The 24,859-nt window shown below is 50.2% G+C and overlaps 3 protein-coding genes across 3 annotated transcripts; 1 reads left to right on the plus strand and 2 right to left on the minus strand.

The window, feature by feature from the left end:
* The first annotated feature begins 68 nt into the window (after positions 1-68).
* ecpas (Ecm29 proteasome adaptor and scaffold) lies at positions 69-15,221 on the plus strand. Its single transcript, XM_084686651.1, has 49 exons — positions 69-214; positions 1,092-1,222; positions 1,414-1,530; positions 1,680-1,798; positions 1,954-2,103; positions 2,251-2,422; positions 2,631-2,770; positions 2,888-2,966; positions 3,080-3,199; positions 3,299-3,384; positions 3,494-3,569; positions 3,727-3,776; positions 3,876-3,942; positions 4,108-4,230; positions 4,453-4,556; positions 4,659-4,782; positions 4,872-4,952; positions 5,077-5,299; positions 5,389-5,480; positions 5,611-5,745; positions 5,933-6,104; positions 6,191-6,363; positions 6,706-6,807; positions 6,951-7,074; positions 7,214-7,359; positions 7,470-7,524; positions 7,987-8,101; positions 8,206-8,274; positions 8,404-8,521; positions 8,648-8,815; positions 8,967-9,046; positions 9,172-9,277; positions 9,369-9,416; positions 9,988-10,106; positions 10,297-10,447; positions 10,608-10,673; positions 10,770-10,859; positions 11,137-11,203; positions 11,418-11,509; positions 11,636-11,702; positions 11,814-12,011; positions 12,246-12,457; positions 12,562-12,605; positions 12,767-12,959; positions 13,065-13,206; positions 13,386-13,491; positions 13,564-13,652; positions 13,880-13,951; positions 14,078-15,221. Exons 1-49 carry the CDS (start codon positions 193-195, stop codon positions 14,215-14,217), a joined length of 5,535 nt encoding a protein of 1,844 aa, XP_084542777.1. The 5' UTR covers positions 69-192; the 3' UTR covers positions 14,218-15,221.
* Positions 15,222-15,442: 221 nt separating this feature from the next.
* smc2 (structural maintenance of chromosomes 2) lies at positions 15,443-23,059 on the minus strand. Its single transcript, XM_084687440.1, has 25 exons — positions 22,631-23,059; positions 22,307-22,456; positions 22,069-22,191; positions 21,940-21,978; positions 21,734-21,844; positions 21,593-21,637; positions 21,262-21,495; positions 21,011-21,160; positions 20,568-20,801; positions 20,268-20,427; positions 20,051-20,168; positions 19,752-19,890; positions 19,549-19,668; positions 19,236-19,440; positions 18,859-18,994; positions 18,435-18,559; positions 18,136-18,329; positions 17,906-18,049; positions 17,684-17,758; positions 17,457-17,576; positions 16,980-17,180; positions 16,734-16,850; positions 16,435-16,595; positions 16,144-16,291; positions 15,443-16,020 (listed from the first exon to the last, which is right to left on the minus strand). The coding sequence occupies exons 1-25, from the start codon at positions 22,796-22,798 to the stop codon at positions 15,832-15,834; spliced, it is 3,606 nt and encodes a 1,201-aa protein (XP_084543566.1). The 5' UTR covers positions 22,799-23,059; the 3' UTR covers positions 15,443-15,831.
* A 119-nt stretch (positions 23,060-23,178) lies between these two features.
* exoc1l (exocyst complex component 1 like) lies at positions 23,179-24,859 on the minus strand. Its single transcript, XM_084687446.1, has 3 exons — positions 24,733-24,859; positions 23,910-24,103; positions 23,179-23,690 (listed from the first exon to the last, which is right to left on the minus strand). The coding sequence occupies exons 1-3, from the start codon at positions 24,851-24,853 to the stop codon at positions 23,418-23,420; spliced, it is 588 nt and encodes a 195-aa protein (XP_084543572.1). The 5' UTR covers positions 24,854-24,859; the 3' UTR covers positions 23,179-23,417.

Below are 24,859 nucleotides of genomic sequence, written 5' to 3' on the forward strand. Positions count from 1 at the left end.
AGTAGTAGCTTAGACCAGTAAATCCAATATGAAAGTATTCATTAAGATGGGTAGAGTTATATCTTTAAGAAAATAACTGGTTATGGCATCCATTGACACAGTCAGAGAGAGAGGAGTGGCATCTCTATCTGTGTAGTATAGTGCCACTCCTGACTGGAAGTGAGAGCGACTCGCCCATGACTTTCTTCAAACATGGCTGCACAAGATGAACTCAGTAAGTTGCTAAGTGATTTTTATGTGATTCGTAGGTTTAAAAAAACGTCAGGATTATTAACTTTTGATGTCACGTTTAATACATTGATTTCACCTATTGTTTCAATCCAGACATGTGTGATGTGTCTGATAGACGTTCATTTACGGGACAGCGCAGAGACATTGCAAGCCCAGCTACCTAGCTAGCTAGCACAGAGAAGGCCGTATGCCCAGTCATGGTCAAAATGAAACTGTTGTTAAATGGAGTTAACACTCAGTGGACTATGGGAGCTATACAATCTGTTTAACATGTTTACTTTGATTCTTGACTTTTCCTAAACACTAGTGTTATGTTTAAACGTTTGATACAATTTGCCAGAAAAAAATGATTTAATGCGTTGATAGAGGCTAGCTGCCATAGCTTTCTAGTTAGCTTATATTGGGTAGCAATGCCAACTTGAGCCGGGTGGTGCCTGGCTGACTGCTTCTACTGGCTAGTGGCTACTTAACGTTGTAGCTGGATTAACCAGGGCAGTAGGCTTTTCCTGAAAGAACCAACAAATAAACTAGCTTCAAACTAAGCTATGTCGTCCTAGTTTAGTGATCCATATGTATGTACGAGTGACACATTAGTGTCATGACAGATTTCATTTGGGGTGGCCATTTTGCCTCTGCAGGTGAAAAGCAGCCTTATGCAGCCAAAACTATGAATATAAATTACATTTTCTACCGCTGCGTCTGGCTGTCCGTTTACACATGTGTTGTTAATTCATTTATAGGACCAAATCTGACCTAAATATTTATAACCGCAGAATGACACCCTCTATTTGCCGCGATCGTGACATAAATCCGAATTGCTCGAACTGAACGTTAATTGCTTTATCCATTGGTTGTTATAGATCAACTGGAACGAGTGTTCCTTCGCTTGGGCCATGCAGAAACAGACGAGCAGTTACAGGACATCATATCCAAGTTCTTGCCCCCTGTTCTCCTGAAATTGTCCAGCGTTCAGGAGGGTGTGAGAAAAAAAGTAAGTCCATTACTCATGTTCCTGTTGAAGCATCTTTTTTTGTCTTAGCTATTCCTGTCAACCTAGTGGCAGACTTTTGGGACTTCCCAGCATTGTCACAGCCCAGTCTAATGTTAATGTCCTAAATCAGGTAAACCATGAATCCTCTTGAAACCTAACGGGTGTTAATGAGTGATGTCTCGTCCTACTAGGTGATGGAGTTGCTCGTGCACTTGAACAAGAGGATTAAGAGCAGGCCCAAGATTCAACTTCCTGTGGAGACTCTGTTAGTGCAGTATCAAGACCCTGCCGCCGCATCCTTTGTTACGGTAACCACCTCACGTACATATAGGGAGGAAACAGACCACGTCATCTTAGAAATGCGGAATCCACCTTCACAAACTAGATTTAGCTTTCTAGATTTTCTTGAACACGGAACTATGAATTTGATGTTTTGAATGTGCTTGGTATGTTGCAGAATTTCACAATCATCTATATCAAGATGGGCTATCCTCGTTTGGAGGTGGGCAAACAGTGCGAGCTCGCCCCTACTCTGCTCACTGCGATGGAGGGCAAACCACAGCCCCAGCAGGACAGGTGAGAAGGCGGTGCATGCATGCCTCGCAAACGGCTCCTCCCTAAAGATCCCAACCTCCCGTCATTAGGTCGGCCCATTCCCCCTCGAAAAACAGAGTTGCATCTGGTCCATGCCCATTCCTGTTATAACATTTGCATCCTTGCCTCTCCCCCAGCCTGATGCACCTCCTGATCCCCACACTCTACCACATGAAGTACCCCGCTGACCACTCCAAGAACACCTCTCCCTTCATCCTGATCGAGAAGCCGAAGACGGTGCAGCTGCTGCTGGAGTTCATGCTTGACGTCCTACTCATGCCTTACGGGTGAGGGGCGGGGCTACCTCTGTCAGCCAACCGCTGTTGGCACATGTAGACAATGTGGGGTATAGAACCAGGCATCGATTCACTTGATTCATCTCAGAAGGATCTCGACCGAATACTTACCAGCCGTCCTGTATGTCGGGCCTTCAGGTTTGTGTTGAACGAGCCTCCCACTCGCCCAGCTCCTTCCTCCCCCCAGGGGAATGCCGGGGCGGCGGCAGCAGCCGGACAGGGCCTGCCCCAGCCCCCACCAGGCATGAGCGTCTACGCCGCCAAGAGGGTCATCGGGGAGGCCCAGTGGAGTGCCGAGCAGCTGGAGCAGGTATGAACCCTGACCCCTGGAACCTGGTGAACGGACACATTTGTGAACAGCTGTCTTGAATAGCATAATTGTTCATGCTATTCAAGTTGGTCCTGCTATTCAGTTGGTTAAAGAATCCGATTGGAAGATATATGAAACAAAAATGGTGATTAGGGAAGGGAGCGACTGTGCCAACCTACTGACCGTTTGTGTGTGTGTGTGTGCCCAGTGTAAGCTGGGCATCGTTAAGTTCATCGAGGCGGAGCAGGTTCCCGAGGTGGAGACAGTGGTCCACCTGGTCGTCGCCTCAAGTGACACCCGCCACAGCGTTGCCACAGCAGCCGACCTGGAGTTGAAAAGCAAACAGAGGTAAGAAAATGTTGCCCCATTTCTACCACCCAACTGACTAAGATACCATCTCGTTAAAGGACACACCAAGGGTCAAGTTTGTTTGAACTGTTTTGCTGTTTTGTCATATTTCATCAGCATCATTAACTGGGACAACCCCTTAATTATCAACAAGATGTACAAGGTTTACCTTGGGGACATTCCTCTCAAAACCAAGGTGTGTATCTACCTCTACGTTTACAGTTTCTGGAGGCACTCTCTGTTTCAACATATCTCTTCAAATAGAAAGCCGGCAGTGGGTCAACAGGTGTGTGTGTGTGTGTGTTCCAGGGAGCCAGCTTGAAGAGAGAGCTGAAACATGAGCCAGTCAGCACTAGAGTTAAGCTGAAGATTCTACCACACCTTCTACGCTCGCGATTAGCTGCAGAGTGCTTTCCAGCTAACATCCAGGTAGAGTGTGTGTGTGGTGATTGCGCACAGGCTACCCCCCCTCCCTCCTGGGTAGAAAACCTCTCACGCGGTCTTTTGTCCATCCTCCTGTTTTCACAGGTTGTATATGACGGCCTGTTTGGAGTCAACACCAACAACAAACTGTTGTCCCTCACCCTTCAGTTTGTCCACCACATCTGTATGGTGTAAGTTGGCTCCTAGGGGCTAGCCGACCCTCACTGAGCGCACGGTAGCCAGTCCTGTTACCCTCTCGTTAGGAAACAAACAGACTTAACGGTTGTTTTGGTTTCCCAGGTGTCCTGATACTAACAAACCTCTTGGCCTGATGTTGCTGAACGGGCTGACCAAGCTCATCAACGAATACAAGGAGGTAGGGAGACACCACCACTATTCAACATGTTCAATCCCATAACTAACTAATGAATTAATTATCTGTCTAATAAAATATATATATATTAAAAAACAAATACAATTCAACGTATTACAATTTACATTTCATCATTTAAAGATATCTGTTCTCTCTGCAGGATCCAAAGTTGCTGTGTGTAGCCTACTCCGCCGTGGGGAAGCTGTCCCAGTAATGCTGCATTCTTATTCTTATGGATTTACTTGTGTATGTTCAGGAGGTGTTGTGTTCTAAGGGGATGATAACATGCTTTTGTTTCTCTTTGCTTAGCCGCATGCCCCAGCTTTTCACTAAAGACATCGCTTTGGTCCAGCAGTTCTTTGAGTCCATGTGCAAAGTAAGTTTTATGATTGATTACGTATAATAATAGTTAATAGGTAGCTCTTCCTAGTTGTGACTGACTAGTTGGTAGTCCGGTTCCAAGGAGCACATGTATAATGGATTGTTTCACTTTCAATGTACTGCAACCTACATGTTGTCCCTTCTGCTTTGCCTTTTGTAGGAGGAATCTGATGTCCGTCTGGCCATCCAGGAAGCTCTGTCTATGATGGTAGGAGCCTACACCAACCTCCAGGGGGCGCTCCTCAACCTGATGGAGGCTCTGGTGGCTGCCTACATGGGCAAGGTAATGATGAGAATCATTGCGTATGTATCTGTTGTACTGTCCAATCCAAATGTATCTACAGTGTTTACAAATGACAGTTCAAGAGAAAATAGCTTATTCTCTAGTATTGGATAATGTCTTTGATCAGGCCGTGTTGTCCTTATGTAGAGCAAAAACATACTAGTTGGTGGTTATCGTTTTGTGTGTTAACACTGGTCTGAATACTGTGTTGTGATTGGTTAGCCGGAGGTCCAGGTGCGTCAGGTGGCCATGAAGTTTGCCTGCACGGTGTTCCCCCCTGATCACGTGCTGTCCAGATACCTGCTCCTATTGGCCGCTGGAGACCCGTAAGTCTTTTGGACCCCATCATCACCAACAAACCATGTTCATGTCAGAAAAGAGCAAGGAGGGTCTAAAGATTCGGGGGGGGCTGGCTGTGTGTCTTGCAGGAGAGAGGAGGTGTGTGGGGAGGCCCAGAAGGTGCTGAGGGCTTTTCCTACCAAGGGTTCTGAGAAGGAGGGCTCAAAACCCATGCCCTCCTTCCCTGATATGGTCAGCTACGTCCAGGAGAAGGTGAGGACACCCATCTTGACACCTACAGCCTCATGGCATGCCCATTTGTCTATTTCCAGATCTAAGTGTAAACCCTGTTCTCCTCTTAGGCTTCTCAGAGGATGAGGACCCCAGCTAAGTACATCATTGGAACCAACACCCTGCCCTTTAACCCATCTGCATTTGGAGAGGTAAGAAAATAATCATGACAGGTAACAGCAGGAACATTTCCTGCCAGTTCAGTGGCACGGTTTGGGATTTTGCCAGTTCCGGTTTGACTTCACTTCCGGTTTGACCCCCACTTCCTTGTCTCAGATTGTGCTGTACCTGAGGATGTGTCTTGCATACAGCGCCGGGGCAACACCTGTCTCTAAAAGCCTGGCGGACATGCAGGATGACGCGCCCGCCATTGGTTGCTATATTAACACCCTGCTGACCTCTGACCCCCAACCCTCCTCCTTGGGGTCAAAGGGCAGCGATGCCAACCCTGTCCACATCTATATGGACCTCCTGCAACAGCTGCTCTCAGCGATTGGAGGTGAGGGATTGAGAGAGGTGTCCAATATTACTAGCATTCCCGACTATCAACAACGCGATTTGAACTGTGTTTTTCTTTGTCTTTCCCAGGAGTCCCAGTAATGTACTGTCTACTGGAGGTGGTGTCAGTCTGCCCTCAAAAACTGGCTCCAAAATTCATTGACAAGATTGACTGGATTAAAGTATTTGTCTTCACTTTACACTTTGTGAATCACAAAACAAATTGATACAATGCCACGGTGATGCATCAACCAATGCTAATTGTGGCTAATGCCAAATGACGCTATGCTAAATGTTACCCCTGCGCCACAGAGTCTAATGAACACCAACAAGGAGGACATGAGGGAGCTAGCTGCACAGCTGTATGCTGTGGTGGTGTCCACTATGTCGGGCAACGAGCTCAAGACCGCAGTCCAAAACCTCATCAAGATTACGAAAGACAACCACGTACGTAGTTCATATAGCTCTGGATAAGAGCGTCTGCTAAATGACAGTCATATCCTCAGGGAATACATTAAAATCTATTTTTATGGCAGTTGCCTTCAGTTCCACTGTTTCAATTGAAGGTTTGTGTAGGTTAGAATGTCGTTTCACTGAGCTGAATGTAAATCTGTATTTCGCTGTGGAAACCTAGAGCCCGGAGACCCAGCACGGTGCCATTATGGCTCTGGGCTACATGGTGGGCAGGTACATGAGCAAGAGGAAGACCTTCACCAACGGAGACTCTGCCCACAACCGAGAGCTGCGCATGAACGCCAACCCTGAGGAGGACGAGGAGCTTGTTGCCATGGCAACCAAGACCATCGGTAATCACAAAGCCATTTGTCTTGTTGTTTAGTATATGCTTGGGGCAAAAATAAACTTTTGACCCGCGTTATGTGCCTTGCTGCAGGCTCCTTCCTGGACAGCGGGACAGCTTTGCTCCCAGTGGCGGCGTGCACAGCGCTGGGGGAGATCGGTCGTAACGGGACCCTCCTGATCCCAGCGGACGGCGAGGGCTTCACCAAGCTCAGCATGGTGGACAACCTGCTGGCTCGCATCCCGTCCGGCAAGGAGACCACCAAGGTAACCACGGACACATCCCCCCACACTGGACACGTCCCCCACACTGGACACGTCCCCCACACTGGACACGTCCCCCACACTGGACACGTCCCCCACACTGGACACGTCCCCCACACTGGACACGTCCCCCACACTGGACACGTCCCCCACACTGGACACGTCCCCCACACTGGACACGTCCCCCACACTGGACACGTCCCCCACACTGGACACCTCCCCCACACTGGAACTATTTCATTAGTCTATTGAAAAGTGTCTTCAAGCAAGCATAGGGTTGGCCTGATGCGTTTATGTGAACTTGCAGTAACTTGCCTGAGTATGTGTGATGTCCTGTGTGTGTAGATGAAGGAGAGGGCTATCCAGACCCTGGGCTACCTGCCGGTGGGAGACAGAGACTTCCCCCACCAGAAGAAGCTGCTGCAAGGCCTCATGGACTCTGTGGAGGTACTTCCTGTTCTGGGACCCTCCAGACCCTGCCTGACTGTGACGTGAATGTGCTCTGCTGTGTCATTCTGCTCCGTGAAACAGAGACAACCTTCCAAACTGTGCTTGCTCTTCCCTCCCCCCACCCCCCCCCCCCCCCCCAGGCTAAGCAGGTGGAGCTGCAGTTCACCGTAGGGGAGGCCATCACCAGTGCAGCTATAGGAACCTGCTCAGGAGCTGCCCGAGACCCCTGGACCTGCACAGAGGAGCAGTACAGCCCCCCCGACAGTAAGACCACACACACACACGGGGATGGGTAGAGCTCATTGGTAGACTAATTGGCTGCAGATCAGAAGGATCTGTAAGTGGCTACTTTACATGACACTGGTCTAGAGCACTGTACTACGTGTCCCTCTCCTCGGCTCAGATGTGAAGAGCAACGACGTGGTGCCCTGGGTCCTAAATGCCATCCTCTCCAAGTACATCCCCAGTCAAAACCCTCACGTCCGGCAGGCTGCCTGCATATGGCTCCTGTCGTTGGTCAAGAAGCTGAGCCAGCACAAGGAGATCAAGGTAGGATCGGCTCACGGGGTTAGAAGGCAGGCGTAGAGCAAGGTTACAGTGGTAGAAGGATGGACTGAAGTGTTCTTCATTCAAAAGTATTGTCTCTCTCTCCGTCTCAGTGTCACCTGAAGGAGATTCAGGCGGCCTTCATCTCCATCCTCTCAGACCCTGACGGTGAGGCCCCTCCACTCCCTCCACATCCACACCTCCACTCCTTCCACATCCACACCTCCACATCCACACCTCCACATCCACTCCCTCCACACCTCCACTCCCTCCACACCTCCACTCCCTCCACACCTCCACTCCCTCCACACCTCCACTCCCTCCACACCTCCACTCCCTCCACACCTCCACTCCCTCCACACCTCCACTCCCTCCACACCTCCACTCCCTCCACACCTCCACTCCCTCCACACCTCCACTCCCTCCACACCTCCACTCCCTCCACACCTCCACATCCACACCTCCACATCCACTCCCTCCACACCTCCACTCCCTCCACACCTCCACTCCCTCCACTTCCACATCCCTGCACATCCCTCCTTGTCATCTCTTCATGTGTACGTACACCCCTACTTGTATGGAGCCTTATTTCCTCCTTTCTTTCTCGTTCCTTCCGTCCGTCCTCTGCAGACCTGAGTCAGGACGTGGCGTCCAAGGGGCTGGGTCTCGTCTACGAGATGGGTGGGGAGGGAGACCAGCAGGAGCTGGTGTCCACCCTGGTGGAGACACTCATGACGGGCAAAAGGTGAGAGACAGAGACAGAGAGAGTGTGTGTGAGAGAGTGAGAGTGAGTTGAGAGAGAGAGAGAGAATAACTCCCGTTTGGTGATGTGCGTTTGTGTTCTCTCAGGGTGAAGCACGCTGTGTCAGGTGATACTGAGGTGTTTCAGGGCGAGGCTCTGGGAAAGGCTCCTGACGGGTGAGCAGTTCTTCACACACACACACACACACACTTTCTCTGCCTCATCACCTCCCAGCCCCTCTTAATGTCATGTAGCAGACACTTTTCTTTAGTTATTGTCTGTCTCGTTTCCACGGTCACCTGCAGCCAAGGACTGTCAACCTACAAAGAGCTGTGCTCGTTGGCCAGCGACCTGAACCAACCAGATCTGGTCTACAAGTTCATGAACCTGGCCAATCACCACGCCATGTGGAACTCTCGCAAGGTACAACCAGGAAGTCCAACACATCCTTACAGATTTTATGTCATTCAATGATGGCACCATGATCTCATTTAGCATACACACTTACTCACACACACGCGCTCTTCTGGTGTTTTTCCACCCTATCAGGGAGCAGCGTTTGGGTTCAACATCATCGCAACCAAGGCAGGTGAGCAGCTCACCCCCTACCTGCCACAGCTGATCCCACGCCTTTACCGTTACCAGTTTGACCCCAACATGGGCATCCGCCAGGCCATGACCAGCATCTGGGACGCCCTGGTGACCGACAAGACCATGGTGGGCACACAGACACACAGAGTTCATTTTTTTCCACTTTTATGTGACACAAATACCACATACTCTTAGTTAGAGCACACACAACAGACAAATAGATCATGCGACATAAGAATATGGTAACAGTGTGTGTGTGTGTGTGTGTGTGTGTCAGGTGGATAAGTACCTGAAGGAGATTCTCCAGGACGTCATCTCTAACCTGACAAGTAACACCTGGAGGGTCCGTGAATCCAGGTAAGGAACACGCACACCTGTGTAAGACACACCTGCCAAATCTGCCTGTGGAGTGAATTGTGTTCAGATTGTCTTTATTTTGGATGGTAGAAACGCTGCTGATTTGATTGGTCGATTGTCTCTAGCTGCTTGGCCCTGAATGATCTGATTCGCGGGCGGCAGGCCGATGACCTCATCGACCACCTGTCGGAGATCTGGGAGACGCTATTCAGGGTCCTGGATGACATCAAGGTGATTTGGTCGGTTTCTTCTGACTTTCTGGCTCTCTGAGAAACATCACATTACATAACACTCAACATCAGCGGTCCAATCTGTGTTCCAGGAATCTGTACGCAAGGCTGCTGACCTAACCCTGAAAACACTCAGCAAGGTACGTCTTACTGAAGAGGGTGTGTGGTGGTGGTGGGAGGGCAGGGTAGAGGAGAGGAGAGTGTCTATTTAGGTGTATCACCCATCTGTCTGTCTCCAGGTGTGTGTGTGTGTGTGTTAAGGTGTTCCTCTGTCTCCAGGTGTGTGTGTTATGGTGTTCCTCTGTCTCCAGGTGTGTGTGTTAAGGTGTTCCTCTGTCTGCAGGTGTGTGTGTTAAGGTGTTCCTCTGTCTGCAGGTGTGTGTGTGTTAAGGTGTTCCTCTGTCTGCAGGTGTGTGTGTGTTATGGTGTTCCTCTGTCTCCAGGTGTGTGTGTGTTACGGTGTTCCTCTGTCTGCAGGTGTGTGTGTGTTATGGTGTTCCTCTGTCTGCAGGTGTGTGTGTGTTATGGTGTTCCTCTGTCTGCAGGTGTGTGTGTTAAGGTGTTCCTCTGTCTGCAGGTGTGTGTGTTAAGGAGTTCCTCTGTCTCCAGGTGTGTGTGTTAAGGTGTTTCTCTGTCTGCAGGTGTGTGTGTGTTTGTTAAGGTGTTTCTCTGTCTCCAGGTGTGTGTGTTAAGGTGTTTCTCTGTCTGCAGGTGTGTACTCGTATGTGTGAGTCTACGGGAGCAGCAGCTCAGAGGACTGTGGCTGTGCTGCTCCCCACCCTGCTGGATAAGGGCATCGTCAGCAACGTGGCCGAGGTCCGAGCGCTCAGGTGAGGAGCGCGCACACACACACACCGCCGCCACCCTCCTTGCGTGTGTGTTGGTGGTCACTTTCACTTCAGCCCTTTCGCTTTGAAAATATGTCTAGTCTCTCTCTCCTCCCCTCCTCTCAGGCCTTTCTCTCCTCCCTAATAAGCCCTTTGTCTTTGGAGATATCATGTGTCTGTTTCTCTCTGTCAGTATCCAGACCCTGGTGAAGGTGAGCAAGACTGCGGGGGCCAGGTTGAAGCCCCACGCCCCGCGCCTCATCCCCGCCCTGCTGGAGGCCCTCAGCACCCTGGAGCCCCAGGTCCTCAACTACCTCAGCCTCCGAGCCACCGAGCAGGAGAAGGTGCCTCACCCGTGACCCCTCTCACCTTTGACCCCTACAGTCCCAGAGGGGGCTACTTGTAGATAGTTGGGAGGGCATTGCAGTAAACCTATGTGGAAGCTTGTGTACGATGCTACGATGATATGACACTAATGCGTGTGTGTGTGTGTTCTTCCTCTAGAGTGCCATGGATGCAGCCAGACTCAGTGCTGCCAAGTCATCTCCCATGATGGAGACGATCAATATGGTACAACGCAAACACGCTCCCCACACACGCCATCTTTGGTGTGGCTGCATTCATCGAGACATCAATGTGTGTGTCTGTCTCTCTCTCTCCCTCCAGTGTCTCCAGCACCTAGACGTGTCTGTCCTAGGGGAGCTGGTGCCCAGGCTGTGTGACTTGCTCAAGAGTGGAGTGGGACTGGGCACTAAGGTACACACACACACACACACCACACACAGGCCAAATCCTCATTTTCACACACACACACACTCTCTTGTTTTCTCTCTGTCACTCTGTCTCTCACGCCTAGACGCAGTTTAATTTTCTCCCTTTTCGATTTCCTCCGTCACTCTCAGTTTCTCTCTCTCTCACACGCACACGCACACATACACATACACACACACACACACACACACACACGCACTCCCCCCTCTCCTCTGTGAGTCAACACGCCTCTCTCTCTCTCTCTCCCCCTCCCTCTCTCCAGGGGGGCTGTGCCAGTGTGATCGTGTCCCTCACAGTGCAGTGTCCACAGGATCTCACCCCGTACTCAGGTGACACCGCCTTCCGTCACATGTCCACGGAGCACACGCAATGTCCCCGCCCCCCCGCATGCTAGTGTCCTTCTATCCTGTTCTGACATGCTAGCTTCCTCCCTCCCGTCACTTAGTCCACTGGGATTTATGGTCTCCGTTTAAGTCTGGGTGTGCTTGATTTGAGTCACGCCGCCTGCCACTGGCTCACTGGGCGATGCTTTGTTTTTGGCAGGTAAACTGATGAGCTCCCTGCTGAACGGCATCCATGACCGAAGCAGCGTGGTGCAGAAGGCCTTCGCCTTCGCTCTGGGTCACCTCGTCAGGGTCAGCGCAATCTCAGTCACCTCAGAATCGAACCAGTGCATTCAGGAAACGTCAATGTATTAAACACTGTTTGGTTGGTTTTCAATCCGTGTCGATTGATTGGCGCGGCTGTTGTGTTGTGTTCAGACAGCGAAGGACAGCAGTGTGGAGAAACTACTGCTGAAGCTCAACACCTGGTACCTGGAGAAAGAAGGTGAGACTGGTTAAGAAGCACCACAAAGAGAGTCCCAACCAGGGTGGATGTGTGGCCCATGACTTTCATTTTGGTCATCTCTCTCCTTCTGTCTGCCCCCCCTGCCTTCAGAGCCAGTGTACAAGTCGTCGTGCGCGCTCACCGTGCACGCCATCAGCCACTACAGCCCGGACGTGCTGAAGGCTCATGCCAGCGTGGCCCTTCCCCTGGCCTTCCTGGGCATGCACCAGGCGCCGGGCAGCGAGGAGGAGAAGGGAGAGAACCACGACGCAGGCCTCTGGGCCGAGGTGTGGCAGGACCACGTCCCCGGTGAGGGGAACACACCCTAGCTATGCTCTGAAAAACACACTGTCTATGCTCTGAAACACACACTATCTGTGATGCTCTGGAACACGCACAGGATTCTCACAAACACAATCGGCCCAGAAACACACACATGCACTATATACGCTCAAACACGCGCTCTAGTCACAGAAATGCTCATCGGGACACTAGTGTGACTGTCTCCTGAACTTTGACCTCTCGCTCCACCCCATGTCGCAGGAAGCTTTGGGGGCATCCGTCTGTACATGACTGAACTGATCACCATTACCCAGAAGGCCCTGCAGTCCCAGTCGTGGAAGATGAAGGCGCAGGGTGCTGCCGCCATGGCGTCCATCGCCAAGGAGCAGACGGGCTCGCTGGTGGCGCCACACCTGGGCATGGTGCTCAGCGCACTGCTGCAGGGGCTGGCCGGACGCACCTGGGCCGGCAAGGTGGGAGTGTGTGTGTGTGTGTGTGTGTGTGTGCGCTGGCCGTGACTTGACATCCGAGGTGTCCCTATTGTGTCTTCTCACACCACCGCTGTGCTCCGCTACAGGAGGAGTTGTTAAAAGCCATCGGCTCTGTGGTGTCCAAGTGCAGGTGAGCTCCTATTAAACTCTTTTCATTTCAATTGAAATCAATGAAACGCATTTTCTGCATCCCTGGGAATACATTTCGAGATCCCTTGTTGTGTACGGGTCTTGTGTATTTACCTTTGTCGTCCCTCCCCTCCCTCCCTCCCTCCCTCCCCCATCCTCCAGTACGGAGCTGCAGAAGCCCTCCCCGGGCCAGCCCAGCATCCCTGAGGTGGTGGAGCTGGTGATGAAGGAGTGCAAGAAGGAGAGCCTGGTCTACAAGATGGCCGCCCTGCGTTGCGCTGGCGACGTGTTGCAGAGCACCAAGCAAGACCGCTTCAGCGACATGGCGGACATCCTCATTCCCCTCATCAGAAAGGTGAGGTGTCCGCACCCACGTCCGCACACACAGCTGCCTGGGTTTCGCTTTTCATTCTGCAAATCTTACATCCCAACTTTTTTTCTTTGATCTGGTCTTTTCCAGAACTGCCCAGAGAGTGCTTCTTCACAGTCGCGGGCCGACGACGACGACCACGACGCCAAGGAGAGGGAGCTGCAGACGGAGGCTCTGCTGTGTGCCTTCGACACGCTAGGGAAGAGCTGGCCACGGGACCCCCAAACCCAGGGTAATGTCACAACCCTCACAGCCCTCGTGTGCTTTCAGAACCTCACCACTCCAGGTGTCCCAGGCTAGGTTCAAACCTACAGAGTTGAAAGAAAGGAACCAGTTATACTAACAGATAAACCAGAAAAAAAAGCAGTGCGGTCGTTGCTCAGGGTCGTGTGTGTGTTTTCCTTTGTCCAGGGCGTTTCCAGTGGGACCTGTGCTGTCTGATGTGTGAGAAGCTCAAGCTGAGCACCTGGAGGGTCCAGCTGGGCGTCCTGCAGTCCATGAAGGCCTTCATCCAGGGGTAAGAAGGCTCAGCTCCAGGTCTTCCCCAGGACCTCCACAGACCCTTCACCCGCTCCGTGTCTCCCCCCAGGTTACTGCTCCTTGAGAAGGGCCACCAGGACTTCAACGCCCTGTCCCAGATTGTCACCGAGACCTGCTCTGCTCTCACACACCCACTAGGTGAGGGGACCTACCACCCAGAAAAGAAACATCAGACCCGTCAGATCGTAGATAGATGCTCATTAAATAGGAAGCCGTGGATCAAGTGGTCACAGGTTCAAATCCCCCTTGTACTAAATGTTGCTTTTGGTAAAAGCAGCTGCTAAACTAATACAATATTATTAGTCATTTTCATAAATCCATTAGATTTTTATAATTAAAGTGTTGTCTTTATTGTATTCCTCCAGAAAACAAGGCCTACTCGTCTGTGAGGACAGAAGCCTTGTCTGTCGTTGAACTCCTCGTCAAGAGAACCGGAGGTAAAGCCCCACGCTTAACTATTGAGCAACGGCCACGGTGGCTAACACCGCACCGTGTATACCCCACACGCTCCACGTTTGTTTACTGTGTTGTGTGTTTATCCGTCCCTTTCTCCCTTCATCCAGAGAGCGAGCAGTGGGAGTGTGTGTCGGGGAAGAGTCGGGACCAGCTCCAGCGATCTCTGTCCACCATGCAGACAGACAGCAGACCAGACCTGAGGGACAAGGCCCAGGAGCTACGCAGACACATCCAGAGCCAGCCCTAGTCTCTCGCTCTCTCTCTCTCTCTTACACACACACACACACTCTTAATCAAAGTCGACCGTAAACAAACACACAGTCAAACAATACAAACACATACTGTCCCACATTATGTCCAGACCAAAGCCTCAATTAGACATATCCTGTTTCTGACCACCCGGACTTGTGTGTGTTTGGTTTGTTTGTATGTGTGCTTGCATGTTTGTTTGGGTGTGACAAGGAGAAGATGGTGGTGAAAAATTGTACTGTGTCAAAAGATGAGACGCTTTGGTTCGTTTCATGAACGGACATTAAGATTGAATGAATGCCATATTAATGGGTGTGGTGGGTTTGGAAACACTGTATCATTAACTGCGCCTTTGTGAGCAGGGCTTTTCTCTACTGATGCAGCCAGCTGCCCCTAGTGTGGAACACAGAGGGGGCGGCCCATGCAAGTGCTTAACTGAAGGCTCGGGGGGGGGGGGGGGGGTGACTGCCTACCGTGTGACAAAAGTTCCACTTGCTTGTGTTCCTGTCCAGTGTTTCTATCTAGCATTGGCCAGTTGGAATATGTGCATTAAGCATCTTTGATTCCTTCTTCTGGTAATAGTTTAGGGTTAGGAGGTGTAGGACACCTTTTCAGATAGTGTTTTTACCTGAAGGGGACAAAGGAAAGGATATGTCTTTTAGGCAGGGCCCATCGAATGTTTTGCCTGCTGGCTGTTTTAGCACCGTGCCAGACCAGAAACCTCCTCACCTCCAACAGCTTGCTAACCCCAGAGTTGACATCTCCTGCCTTTAAAGGGACACAACCTTTTCTGTGTTTGACTTGAAATTGGTATTGTCTTCCCCTGTTTGCATGTGTAGAAGGTGTTTAAAAATATTTTTTCAGAATCCTTAAAAAAACAAAAACCTACCAAACCCAGCGAGAACTTTGGTGCCAGAGGGTGGCTTCATGTATTCTGCTGTGCGAGTCGCCTCCCCCTCCTGCCCCCTAATGAAATAAAACTACCTTGTGAACTTTGTAAAATGTCTCTTCAGTTTCAATGTTGGTCAATTGTGTCATTAGCAATTCTAGCTACAGCTAGTAGTTTGTGCATTTTTGCCTTTATCCCTTTTTCCTGCATTTGCATACTTGGGACAATAGCCAGCTCATTGGGAAAGTAATGGACTAAGGTGTTTGGGTCGTTTTACACAAATAGCTAAATCTACTGTAGTGTACACTACAATCACAATATGTTTGAGTGAAAGCAGAATCAAGTTTAATTAAGGTGTTTTATTAAAAACCTGTCTCAGTAAAAAACTGTTGAAGACCCAGAATAGATAAGACTGGACATGCACAAAGCTAAATAGATGTGTTCAAGGTGAGTAATTACTAATAACATAATAGAAAACTGAAATATAGACATTGTTTGGAGCTGTTCACCCATGACAAGTAGGCTATTCTGCTACCCGTCATCTGACAAACCCAAAAGATACACAGATTTTTGATTATTTTTTTTACATTAATTAAAAACCACTGCACCACCAGTTCCACTGACATGAGGGCAAAAGAAAAAAAGTTACATACAATTAGACCATAGCAGGGCTTAGCGAGCTACAATATTCAATTTTGAGCACTGTTTAGCACAAGCTTGAAACTAGTTAGCGATGACGTGCTTCTGCCTCTTGTCCTTGAAGCGAGCCTTGTCCTGTCCCTTGTGGGGTGCGTTCGAGTCGCTCTGGCTCTGGGTGGTCCTGCTCACCGTCGACACCCCGTCCACAAACTTGGTCTTAAACAAAACGTTGGCGTTCGTGAACATGCCATCTTTCAGAGACACGACCACAAACTTGAATAGGAGAGAAAACAGACGCGGGTTACAAAACACTGATGCGTGCGCAATGTAAATGTCATGTGAGCAAATACCACACGCTTGTTGTGGCCTCTGTGTGCGCGTGCCGTCTTCCTCTACCTGAGAGTGTGTGAAGTGTGTGCGCAGCATCTGTCCGATGTTCTGCGTGTGGGACAGGTCCAGGGCAGCGTCCACCTCGTCCAGGATGTAGATGGGAGCTGGCTTGAACAGCAGCATCGCCAAGATCAGCGACAGGGCCACCAGAGACCTACACACACACACAGTCATAATCACAGTTACTGTTCTCATACCTGAAGTTGTTTGGTAGTTCAACCAAGTATGTTTCTGTGTAAATATTGTATTCAATCATACCGCACAAAAAGATGCCAAAACAGTCTTATGATCCCTGACCTTTGACCTCCACTGAGTTCTGTGAGGTTTTCCTTCCAGGTGTTCCCCAGAGCCACCTTGAACTCCAGGCCCTCTAGGGCCCCGCAGCCTTCTGGGGGAGCGAGGCGGGCATCAGCCCCAGGTAGCAGGGTGGAGAAGATGGAGCCAAAGTCCTTGTTCACCTAAAGGACAGAAACAGAAAGGGAGGGATGAAGAGTAGAAAAAGGGAGATACTGAGAACATGGGAGGAAGGAGAGGTCTTCCGTTGGGTCCTTCAGTGTCCAAATGTAGACGGCACACTTTGTACTCGAACCAATCACCTTCTGCCAGGCAATGTTGAGAGCCTCGTTCTTCTTCTGGTCCAGCTCCTCGATGGTCTGGAGGATTTTGGACTTGTCGTTCTCCACGATCCTCTTCTTCTTCATTAGGTCATTGTACTGATAGAGAGAAGGGATGGCGGGAGGGAGAGAGAGATGAAGGAGCAAGTTACTTAGTGGATAGGAGCGTTTTCTTTTTTTAAAGACAGTTGATTGCTTCTAACCCCAAATCCACTCCACATTCCTCACCCTCTCCTCGGCCTGACTCAGCATGTTCATGGCCCTCTTGTTGACGCTCCTCTCCAGACGGTCCTTGCTCTCCTCCAGCTTGCGCAGCCTCTGGCCCGCCTCACGGGGGTTGTTGGCCTTGAAGTCGTAAGCCGTGTTGGGCTGGCCGAACAGCTGGCGCTCCAGGGGGATCCAGTCATGCTCCTTCAGCATATGAGACACCTGGGGGAGAGGGGAAGGTGGAGGATGGGGGAGAGGGGAAGGTGGAGGATGGGGGAGAGGGGAAGGTGGAGGATGGGGGAGAGGGGAAGGTGGAGGATGGGGGAGAGGGGAAGGTGGAGGATGGAGATGCGGGGGGGGGGGATTGGCCAAGAGCAGAGTTTCCCATACATTGATTTATTTGTGGTGACCTGCCCATGGTTTACTTGTTTAATGTGGCAAAAAGATGTTTTGGATTGATGGTCCTTACTGAGAGATACATAGGGTGTGCTGGTGTACCTTGGCGGCGGCGTCCTGGCTGTCTTTGCGGTGCTTGTTGATGTGGTGCTCCAGCTCTTTGATCTTCAGCTGGGCCTCGTTGATCTGCTCCATCATCCCATTGGCCTCTGTGCTTTTCACCTGATGTATTCAAACCAAGTCAAATAACTTTATTAACGTTGGACATCCAAAAGGGTACCGGTAAAATTCGATGTGATGTCTTTAGAAAAATTGAGGTGACCACTGACCTTAACCTCCTTGTCCTGGGCAACGATCACCTCCTTCTGCTTGGCCAGCTCCTCTTGGGCTGTACGCACTGACTCCTGGAGCGAGGGAGAAAGGGGAACGAGGAGAGAAACACACAGAACGAATGAATGACACTCCAATCTTCACCATCCTCCTGGATATTTGGCAGTATGCGTTTGTGGGATTTTTTTCCTCATGTTTGTGGGTTTGTTGCACTTGTTGACCTTGTTTTGGGCCACGGTGGCAGCCATGTTGTCTATCTGTTCCTGGATGGCCTTCGTGGCCTCGTCCACCATCTGGATCTGCTGCTCGTAGCCCGCCTGTTCCCTCCTCAGCTCCTCCAGCTCCAGCGCTAAGGCGTCTGCCTCCTACACACACACACACACATTAGCCTCTTACAAGTCTTGTGCTGTTCCACTTTATCCTTCCACGACAACTGTGTGTGTGTTCATACCTGCTGCTTCTCCTTCAGCTTCTTGCTGAAGGTGTCAGCCTTGGTTTTGGCCGAGTTGAGTTTCTGCTGGGCGGCCTTCAGCTCCTTCTCCCTCTCCGCCTCAGCGTTCTTCATCTTGTTCTCCAGGACCTTGTACTTCTCCTCCGCTTTCTTCTGCGTCTCCTTGGTGCTCCTCAGGGTCTCCTCGCTCTCCTCTGCAACACACACACACACTTTATAATATATACTAATACTCAAGTTTTTGTTTATGAGTGTTATGTTCATTGGCGTGAGTTGTTTCCATGTGTGTGTGTGTTTACCGATGGTCTTGCGCAGCATGTCCAGCTCCTCTTGCTGCTGGTGGAAGGAGCTCTGTTTGAGCTTGGCCTGTAGAATCTCCTCCTCCTCAGTCTTCAGATCCAGCTGCTGCTTCAGGTGGCGGAACCTGAAGGGGGAGGAGAGAGAAGGAGGTCAGAACACTAGGCCAGTGGTTCTCAACCACCCCCTGTCCTGCACGTTTGAGATGTTTCCCTGCTCCAACACGACCCATTCATTCAGGTGTGTTGGAGCAGGGGAACATCTCAAACGTGAAGGACAGGGGGTGGTTGAGAACCAGGGTTGAGAACCACTGCTCTAGGCTGCCACCATGAAATAATAATTGAAGAAAATCAATTTAACAACAATAATTAATTGTTTCGTTCCACCACGTGCCTCTGTGGAATGGTACGGTCCGTGTGCGCTCACCTCTCGGCTGTGCCCTTCAGGCTGGCAAGCTGTTTGTCCAGGTCGTGGAGCTCCGCCTCCTTGGCCGCCTGGCTCTCCCGCACCTCCCTCAGCTCCTGCAGGCAGGACAGCACCGAGGCCTTCTGGGCGCGCGAGCCTGGAGGAGCGGGGGGAGGGGAGAGGGCCACATCCTGTTATAGGCCATTGCTACTTCAGTGTTTCCCCTTAATTGACGTAACAACTTATTGTAAATGGTCAGTAGCCTAGCCTAGCGATCAAGGTATTCGAAAGCATGTACTGTCGGCTTTATTTGATCTTGATAGGCTAAGCATTCTGTAGCAAATAATAACATATAGCCTAATAGCATGTGCGCTCGCACATCATCCCCACCCTCTCACCTCCGCTGAGCGTGCCCTGGGGGTCGAACACGTCTCCCCCCAGGGTGACTGTCTTGGTCATGACACGCTTGTTGAAGGCCACGCCCTTGGCGTTCTCCAGGGTGTCGCACACCAGGGTGGAGCCAAACACGTACTCCATGGCTTTCCTCAGGTCGTCCTCGTAGCCCACCAGGGACAGGGCCGTGTGCACGTTGTCCTGCCCCACCTGAGGGGGAAAGACAGAGGGAATAAAGGAGGAAGTGGGGAAGAAACATTTCAGTTTCCACACTAAGGAAGAAAAAACGGCAAGGACAGAGTTCCCCAGAGTCCTCACCAGGGCCTGGGCGGCGTGGATCACACTGGCGTTGAGAGTCCTGGCTGAGATCTTGTTGAGGGGGATGATGGTGTAGCGCCTCTTCAGCTCGCCCTTCTCCAGCAACTTTTTACCCGTCACCTGGACACACGATCAAACATGTCAACATACTGCTACATCCCAACATGACACCCGCTCCTGCCCCATCTGACAGACACACACACCTCAGTGTCGACCACCACGTTGTAGAGCCGTCCCCCAGCCACCACCTCCAGCCCAGTAGCGTAGGAGACGTCACTGACTGTGATCAGATTGGCCAGCAGACCTTTCACTCTGCTGCGGTCCCACCCATGCTCAGGGTCTCTACCAATGGGAGAGAAGAGAGGTCAACATGATACTGGACTGAATCCCACAAACACATACTGGCAACATAGACACACTGCTCGTTGTACAGCTGGTCCCAGTACAAGGACAAGCATGGGATGAAACTCTGGCCCCCAGTGGGCAGGCACAGCAGACACACCTGTAGTCAAAGCGGAGATTGGGGAAGCGTGCCATGAGGCTCTCGTTGGTCTCCCTGAGCTTGGTCACCTCTCTGTTCAGCTGCCTCTTCCTGTCCAGCAGTCCCTCCTCCTTTTCATCTGCACGCACACACACAGAGAGATTGATGAAAGGCGTTTCTTGACTATGCCAGATTCAATTTTCACAACTTTGACAAGCGCGCACACACACACACAGACCTTCATAGTTGAGTTTGTTGATCTCGGCCTGCAGTTTCTCCTTGCTGCTCCTCACAGCCTGGAAGGCGTCCTGGTCCTTCTTATAGCCGCCGTCCATCTTCTTCACCTCCGCCTGCTTGGTCTTCAGCTCCGCCTGGGCATGCTTCAGCTTCATCTGGGCCTGGGCAGAGAGACGGACGGCGCAGTGCAGAGATGGTGTTAGGGAGGGGAGGCCAAAACGCTCCTCTGTTGGGGATGCCTGGAGTACGGCGAACAGGAGCCCACTGTGCGTGTGCCGCGCTGGGTCCCGATCCCCCTCACCTGCTTGGCCTCAGTGTCGGCCTTGCTCATGTCGTTCTTGCACACCATCAGCTGGCCGTCCAGCGTGGCCGCCTCTCCGTCCTCGTTGGTGGAGAGGCCGGCTGACACGGCCTTGAAGTGCTGCTGGGCGGCCTCCAGGGCGGCGCTGTCCTTCTGGCCCTCCTCCTGCAGGGAGCTCAGCTTCTCCGCCACCTTGGACACCTCGGCCTCTTTCGTCAGCAGCATCTTCTTATCCTGGGAGGGGGATGGAGGCATGGAGAAGTGGGGGGGGGGGGGGGAGATAAAAGGGTGGATGTGTGGGCTGGTGTGTGCTCGCTTGACAACATACTTGCAGGTCAGCTGTATATACAGACAGACAGACACAAACAGAGACAGACAGACATGCCTGGGCACAGACACACAGCCACACACACACACAGCCACACACAGCCACACACACTCACTTCCTCCATGTTCTTGACCAGCTCCGTTCTCTTCTTGGTCTCGTCTTTCAAGTTCTGTTTCTTCAGGTCAAGGGCGCTCTGGGCCTTGGCGTCCACACGCTGCACCTCTGACAGAGCTTCCTCCAGAGTCTTAAGCACTCCACCCACCTCCTACAGGCAACCCACCCCACACACACACACAACGTAGGTTTAATAAAACATCGAAAAAGAGTTTGGTTTCCATCCCCATCCACCTCCCTCTGTCCTCCAACCTTGTCCCTCTTCTTCTGCAGCTCCTGGATCTCGTCCGTGAGCTCTTGGACCTTGCGCTTGTTGTCCGCCATGGTGGCCTGAAGCTGGGCAATGGCCTCCTGCATGCCCCGCAGGTCCTCGGCCGACTTCACCTTGGTCTCCTCGGCGCACACAAACAGCCAGGCCACGTACAGGCGGCTCAGGTGCTCGATCTCACGCATCAGCTTCTGGTACTCCAGGTAGGAAGATCTTTCCTGGGAAGGGAGAGCGGGGGGGGGGTCTTCAGTTCTGGTGACGTTTCTAAAACCGAAGAGGAACTTGGCAACAGTGGGAATAAGAATGAAACACTACCTCTTTCAGTTTCTGCATCGTCGGTGTGATCTCCTCGTCCAAGATCTAAACACATAGGTAGAGGACACACCGTCAGACAAACACCAGACAGCCCATGGGGTAGTAGGTACGAGGGAATTTGTTTTAAAGGGTAGGCTGTACCGTTTGGATCTCTTTGAGCTTGGCCTCCTTCTTCTCAATGGTTTTCTGGGCGCTGATCTTCTTACACTCGTACATCCTGGTGCCTGCAGCTTCTTCGATCATGGCTAGGATCTAACCACCAGACAGCACATGTTTTCAACGGAGGCTTATGGAGGACTGTCAGTAACAATACAAGTGTGCAAGAGATGCAAGTGTGTGTGTGTTACCTCTGGGGGTTTCATGTTCAGAACCTTTGTGATTCTCCCCTGGAATTTAAAATAGCATTTTTTGTAATTTATCAACAAGACGTAGTTAATTTCCCTCTATATTTCCACAGAAACAGTGGCCATACTCACCTGCATGATAAGGAAGTGCGGGTTATTGACGTTGAGACCTACGGAGCAGAACAGGTCTTGCACACGGGTATTGTTGGCATTTACCCCGTTGATAAGGTATTTATTTCTACCTCCAATGACGACCTGAAAGTTTTTTCCAGAAAGACAAGCCAGATACATAAATGTGGTAGGGGACGTGAGTGCAAGTTAAAAACATTTATGTTCTCGGCTGTTCATGCTAGCCTTTATAACAATTTACCTGTCTCGTGACAGTGATTTCATCGTGTGTCTCAAACCCTAGTGGGCTTTGGCTTTTGTTCGAGTTGTCAAACGTAATGGACACAGTTGCTTTGGTGATTCCAGCCTGCCCGTTCTTATACACCAAATCCTGGAGATTGGACGCACGTACCTAGAAGATGACAATTTTGGTAGATGTGTTAGAATGTTTGTCCAAAAGATGGAATCTGTTCAATGGCTTAGCTAGATAGCTACTGTATGTATGGACTGCCACATAGTTCTAGCGGGCAATAAGTGAAATTTTGATAAATACGTATTTTCAACCAAATGAGTAAGTCAACCTTACCTGTGACAAATTGGTGATACCCAGTAGAAAGCATATGGAATCTAAGATATTAGATTTTCCACTGCCGTTGAGTCCCGTGATGGCGTTGAACAGCGGATCAAATCCGTTGATTTCTGTTCTCTGTGCGTACGACTTGAAACCCTCAACGATGATAGATTTTATATGCATTTTTACGGTATCCTTTTCCTGCTGCTTTCGGTGCTGATCTTGATAGATTTAATATATTGAAAGAGTTTGGCTTTTCAAGCCAGTGTTGCACCGTCAACAACAGAAATTCCCTTTCCTCTCTACAAACTTGAATTTTGGCGGCAGTTATGTTGCGGCTCTCTTGACTTCCGTGAGCTTATTCGTCAAGTCTTACTGAAAAAGTCCTGCAGAATACTGCATATGTAGCCCCGTTCACTTATTTGACTAAATGTATTCACTGATAAATCTCAAACTGCTTTCGATTTACATGCAATAGTTACATTATTTGAAAACACGGTTGTTAGCATGTTTTTTAAACAGGCAAAACTTTGACAAAAACATTGACATGACGTCAGAGGCTCATTCTGGTTGACTGCTGCCATCTAATGGGTCGGTTGTGTATCTTTCTGTCAACCAGTCAAATAATTGTACTATTTCAGTTCCTTGTAAGGTTTATTACCAGTCTTTAGCCTTGTGTCAGTTTAGCACACATGGAATCATAATATTTCACAAACCAACATTCGTCACAAAAGTAACGTTTGAGTTTAGAAATACACACAAGCGCGTACACACGCCCACATGGGTGCACTAATACATGCGCTCAGTCCAGTGGCACACTCACAGGACAGAGAGCCAGGCATAGAAGGTTAACAGCGTAAAAGCAAATCTGCAGGAGAACCACACAGTCTCCTCGATTGGTGTAAACACAGGTAGGATGGATGTAAGCTAAGTCAAAGTTCTGCAGGGTCAGCGGGCTCTGGCAGTACTTGTCACTCAGGCCGATCAAGGCTCGCGCCATGGCGTACTTAGCGCCACTGTTGATTGCCGTAACTTGACGCACCTTGTCAAACTGCATCAGGAAACTGGGATCGTCCTTCAGGAGCGGGTGAAAGACAAGAGAGACACCGGGAGACAGAGAGACCAGAAGACAGAAAGGGATATAGATGAATGGCTAGCTCCAACAGGTTAAGGTCAAGTACATTCATGGAAAGCACCAGGTCCTCCTATCCAATTCCATGCTGTTCACAAGCCATTCAGAAAAACATTTAGTCTGACAGATAACATAGGAGAACATTGGGAGCGCCTTCCTCACCACATCAACATTCCGTCCATCCAAGAGGACCAGATCCTGCAGGAGCCAGACCTCTGTGATCTTGTAGGAGTCGATCAAGCCCAGGCGGGTCTCCAGGGGCAGGAGTTTCTTCTTCTTCTTGGATGTGCTTTTGTGGGACCTCTTAGGCTTTCGCGATGTCACCACACAGATGTTTACCTGTTTGCTCTTGTCCACTGAATGGAAAAGGAATGGGGACAACAGATGACAAATTGCAAGAAAGAACTACTGTAATGGTGTAATGTGAAAGGCAGCAGATGCCATTTAATGCTACAACATTGGACAACTAATCTGCATTATTTTTGTCAAAGACTTTTCAGACAATCTTTTTACAATGATGATGACAGTGCAAAATAAGACATTTTCTATAGGAAGCAGTGCATTATAAAGGATAAAATACAGATGAAAGCTAAAGCAACACATGTTGACAGACAAAACTACCAAGACAGCAATAGTATTACAGGAGACATAGCAGCACTGCACAGAAACCCCATGAAGGATTGCAGTATGACAGATTGCAGGATGAGTGTTAATCATCATTCATACACAGACGTGTCAAGGCCAATATACTGAGTGTGGTGAATACACATTTTTGCCAAGCGTTAATACTCCTGAGTCCTGACAAATCGTTATTAGTTCTCAGATGAATAACCATTTCCTGTTATTGTACATTTACACTTTCATTCAAAAGGACAGAGAGCTCATCGTATCGTTTTTCACAATTTCACCCAGCAAAGTAAAACATATGATTAGGAGGGGTAGAGTCTCCGGTAAACAAAGACAAGACATCAGCAATATAGTTTACCTGAAACACAGAGAAAATGCCTTCCCGGGTCCTGTTCTTCAATCTCAATGAATTCCACCAGTTTCTGGCCCTTACTATGAAATACCATCTTCTGCATCTCATCTCTCAGTAGGGAAGACATTACTGC

This window comes from Hypomesus nipponensis, chromosome 22 (genome assembly GCF_054491055.1).
Source record: "Hypomesus nipponensis isolate SF chromosome 22, ASM5449105v1, whole genome shotgun sequence".
Taxonomy (NCBI): domain Eukaryota; kingdom Metazoa; phylum Chordata; class Actinopteri; order Osmeriformes; family Osmeridae; genus Hypomesus; species Hypomesus nipponensis.

Bases quoted from the DNA above. Each gene is read 5' to 3' on its own strand.
- ecpas (XM_084686651.1), top strand. From the start codon at position 193: ATGGCTGCACAAGATGAACTCA. The intron at 4,953-5,076 runs GTAAGAAAATAA...TCCTTGTCTCAG, and splicing joins ACCCATCTGCATTTGGAGAG to ATTGTGCTGTACCTGAGGAT. The intron at 10,674-10,769 runs GTACAACGCAAA...CTCTCCCTCCAG, and splicing joins TGATGGAGACGATCAATATG to TGTCTCCAGCACCTAGACGT.
- smc2 (XM_084687440.1), bottom strand. From the start codon at position 22,798: ATGCATATAAAATCTATCATCGTTGAGGGTTTCAAGTCGTACGCACAG. The intron at 19,669-19,751 runs GTGTGTGTGTCT...TCGTGTGTCCAG, and splicing joins ACGTGGTGGTCGACACTGAG to GTGACGGGTAAAAAGTTGCT. The intron at 18,330-18,434 runs GTAAACACACAC...TGTGTGTTGCAG, and splicing joins CATGCTGCGCAAGACCATCG to AGGAGAGCGAGGAGACCCTG.
- exoc1l (XM_084687446.1), bottom strand. From the start codon at position 24,853: ATGTCTTCCCTACTGAGAGATGAGATGCAGAAGATGGTATTTCATAGT. The intron at 24,104-24,732 runs GTAAACTATATT...TTTTCCATTCAG, and splicing joins GCATTTTCTCTGTGTTTCAG to TGGACAAGAGCAAACAGGTA. The intron at 23,691-23,909 runs GTGAGGAAGGCG...CCGCTCCTGAAG, and splicing joins ATGGACGGAATGTTGATGTG to GACGATCCCAGTTTCCTGAT.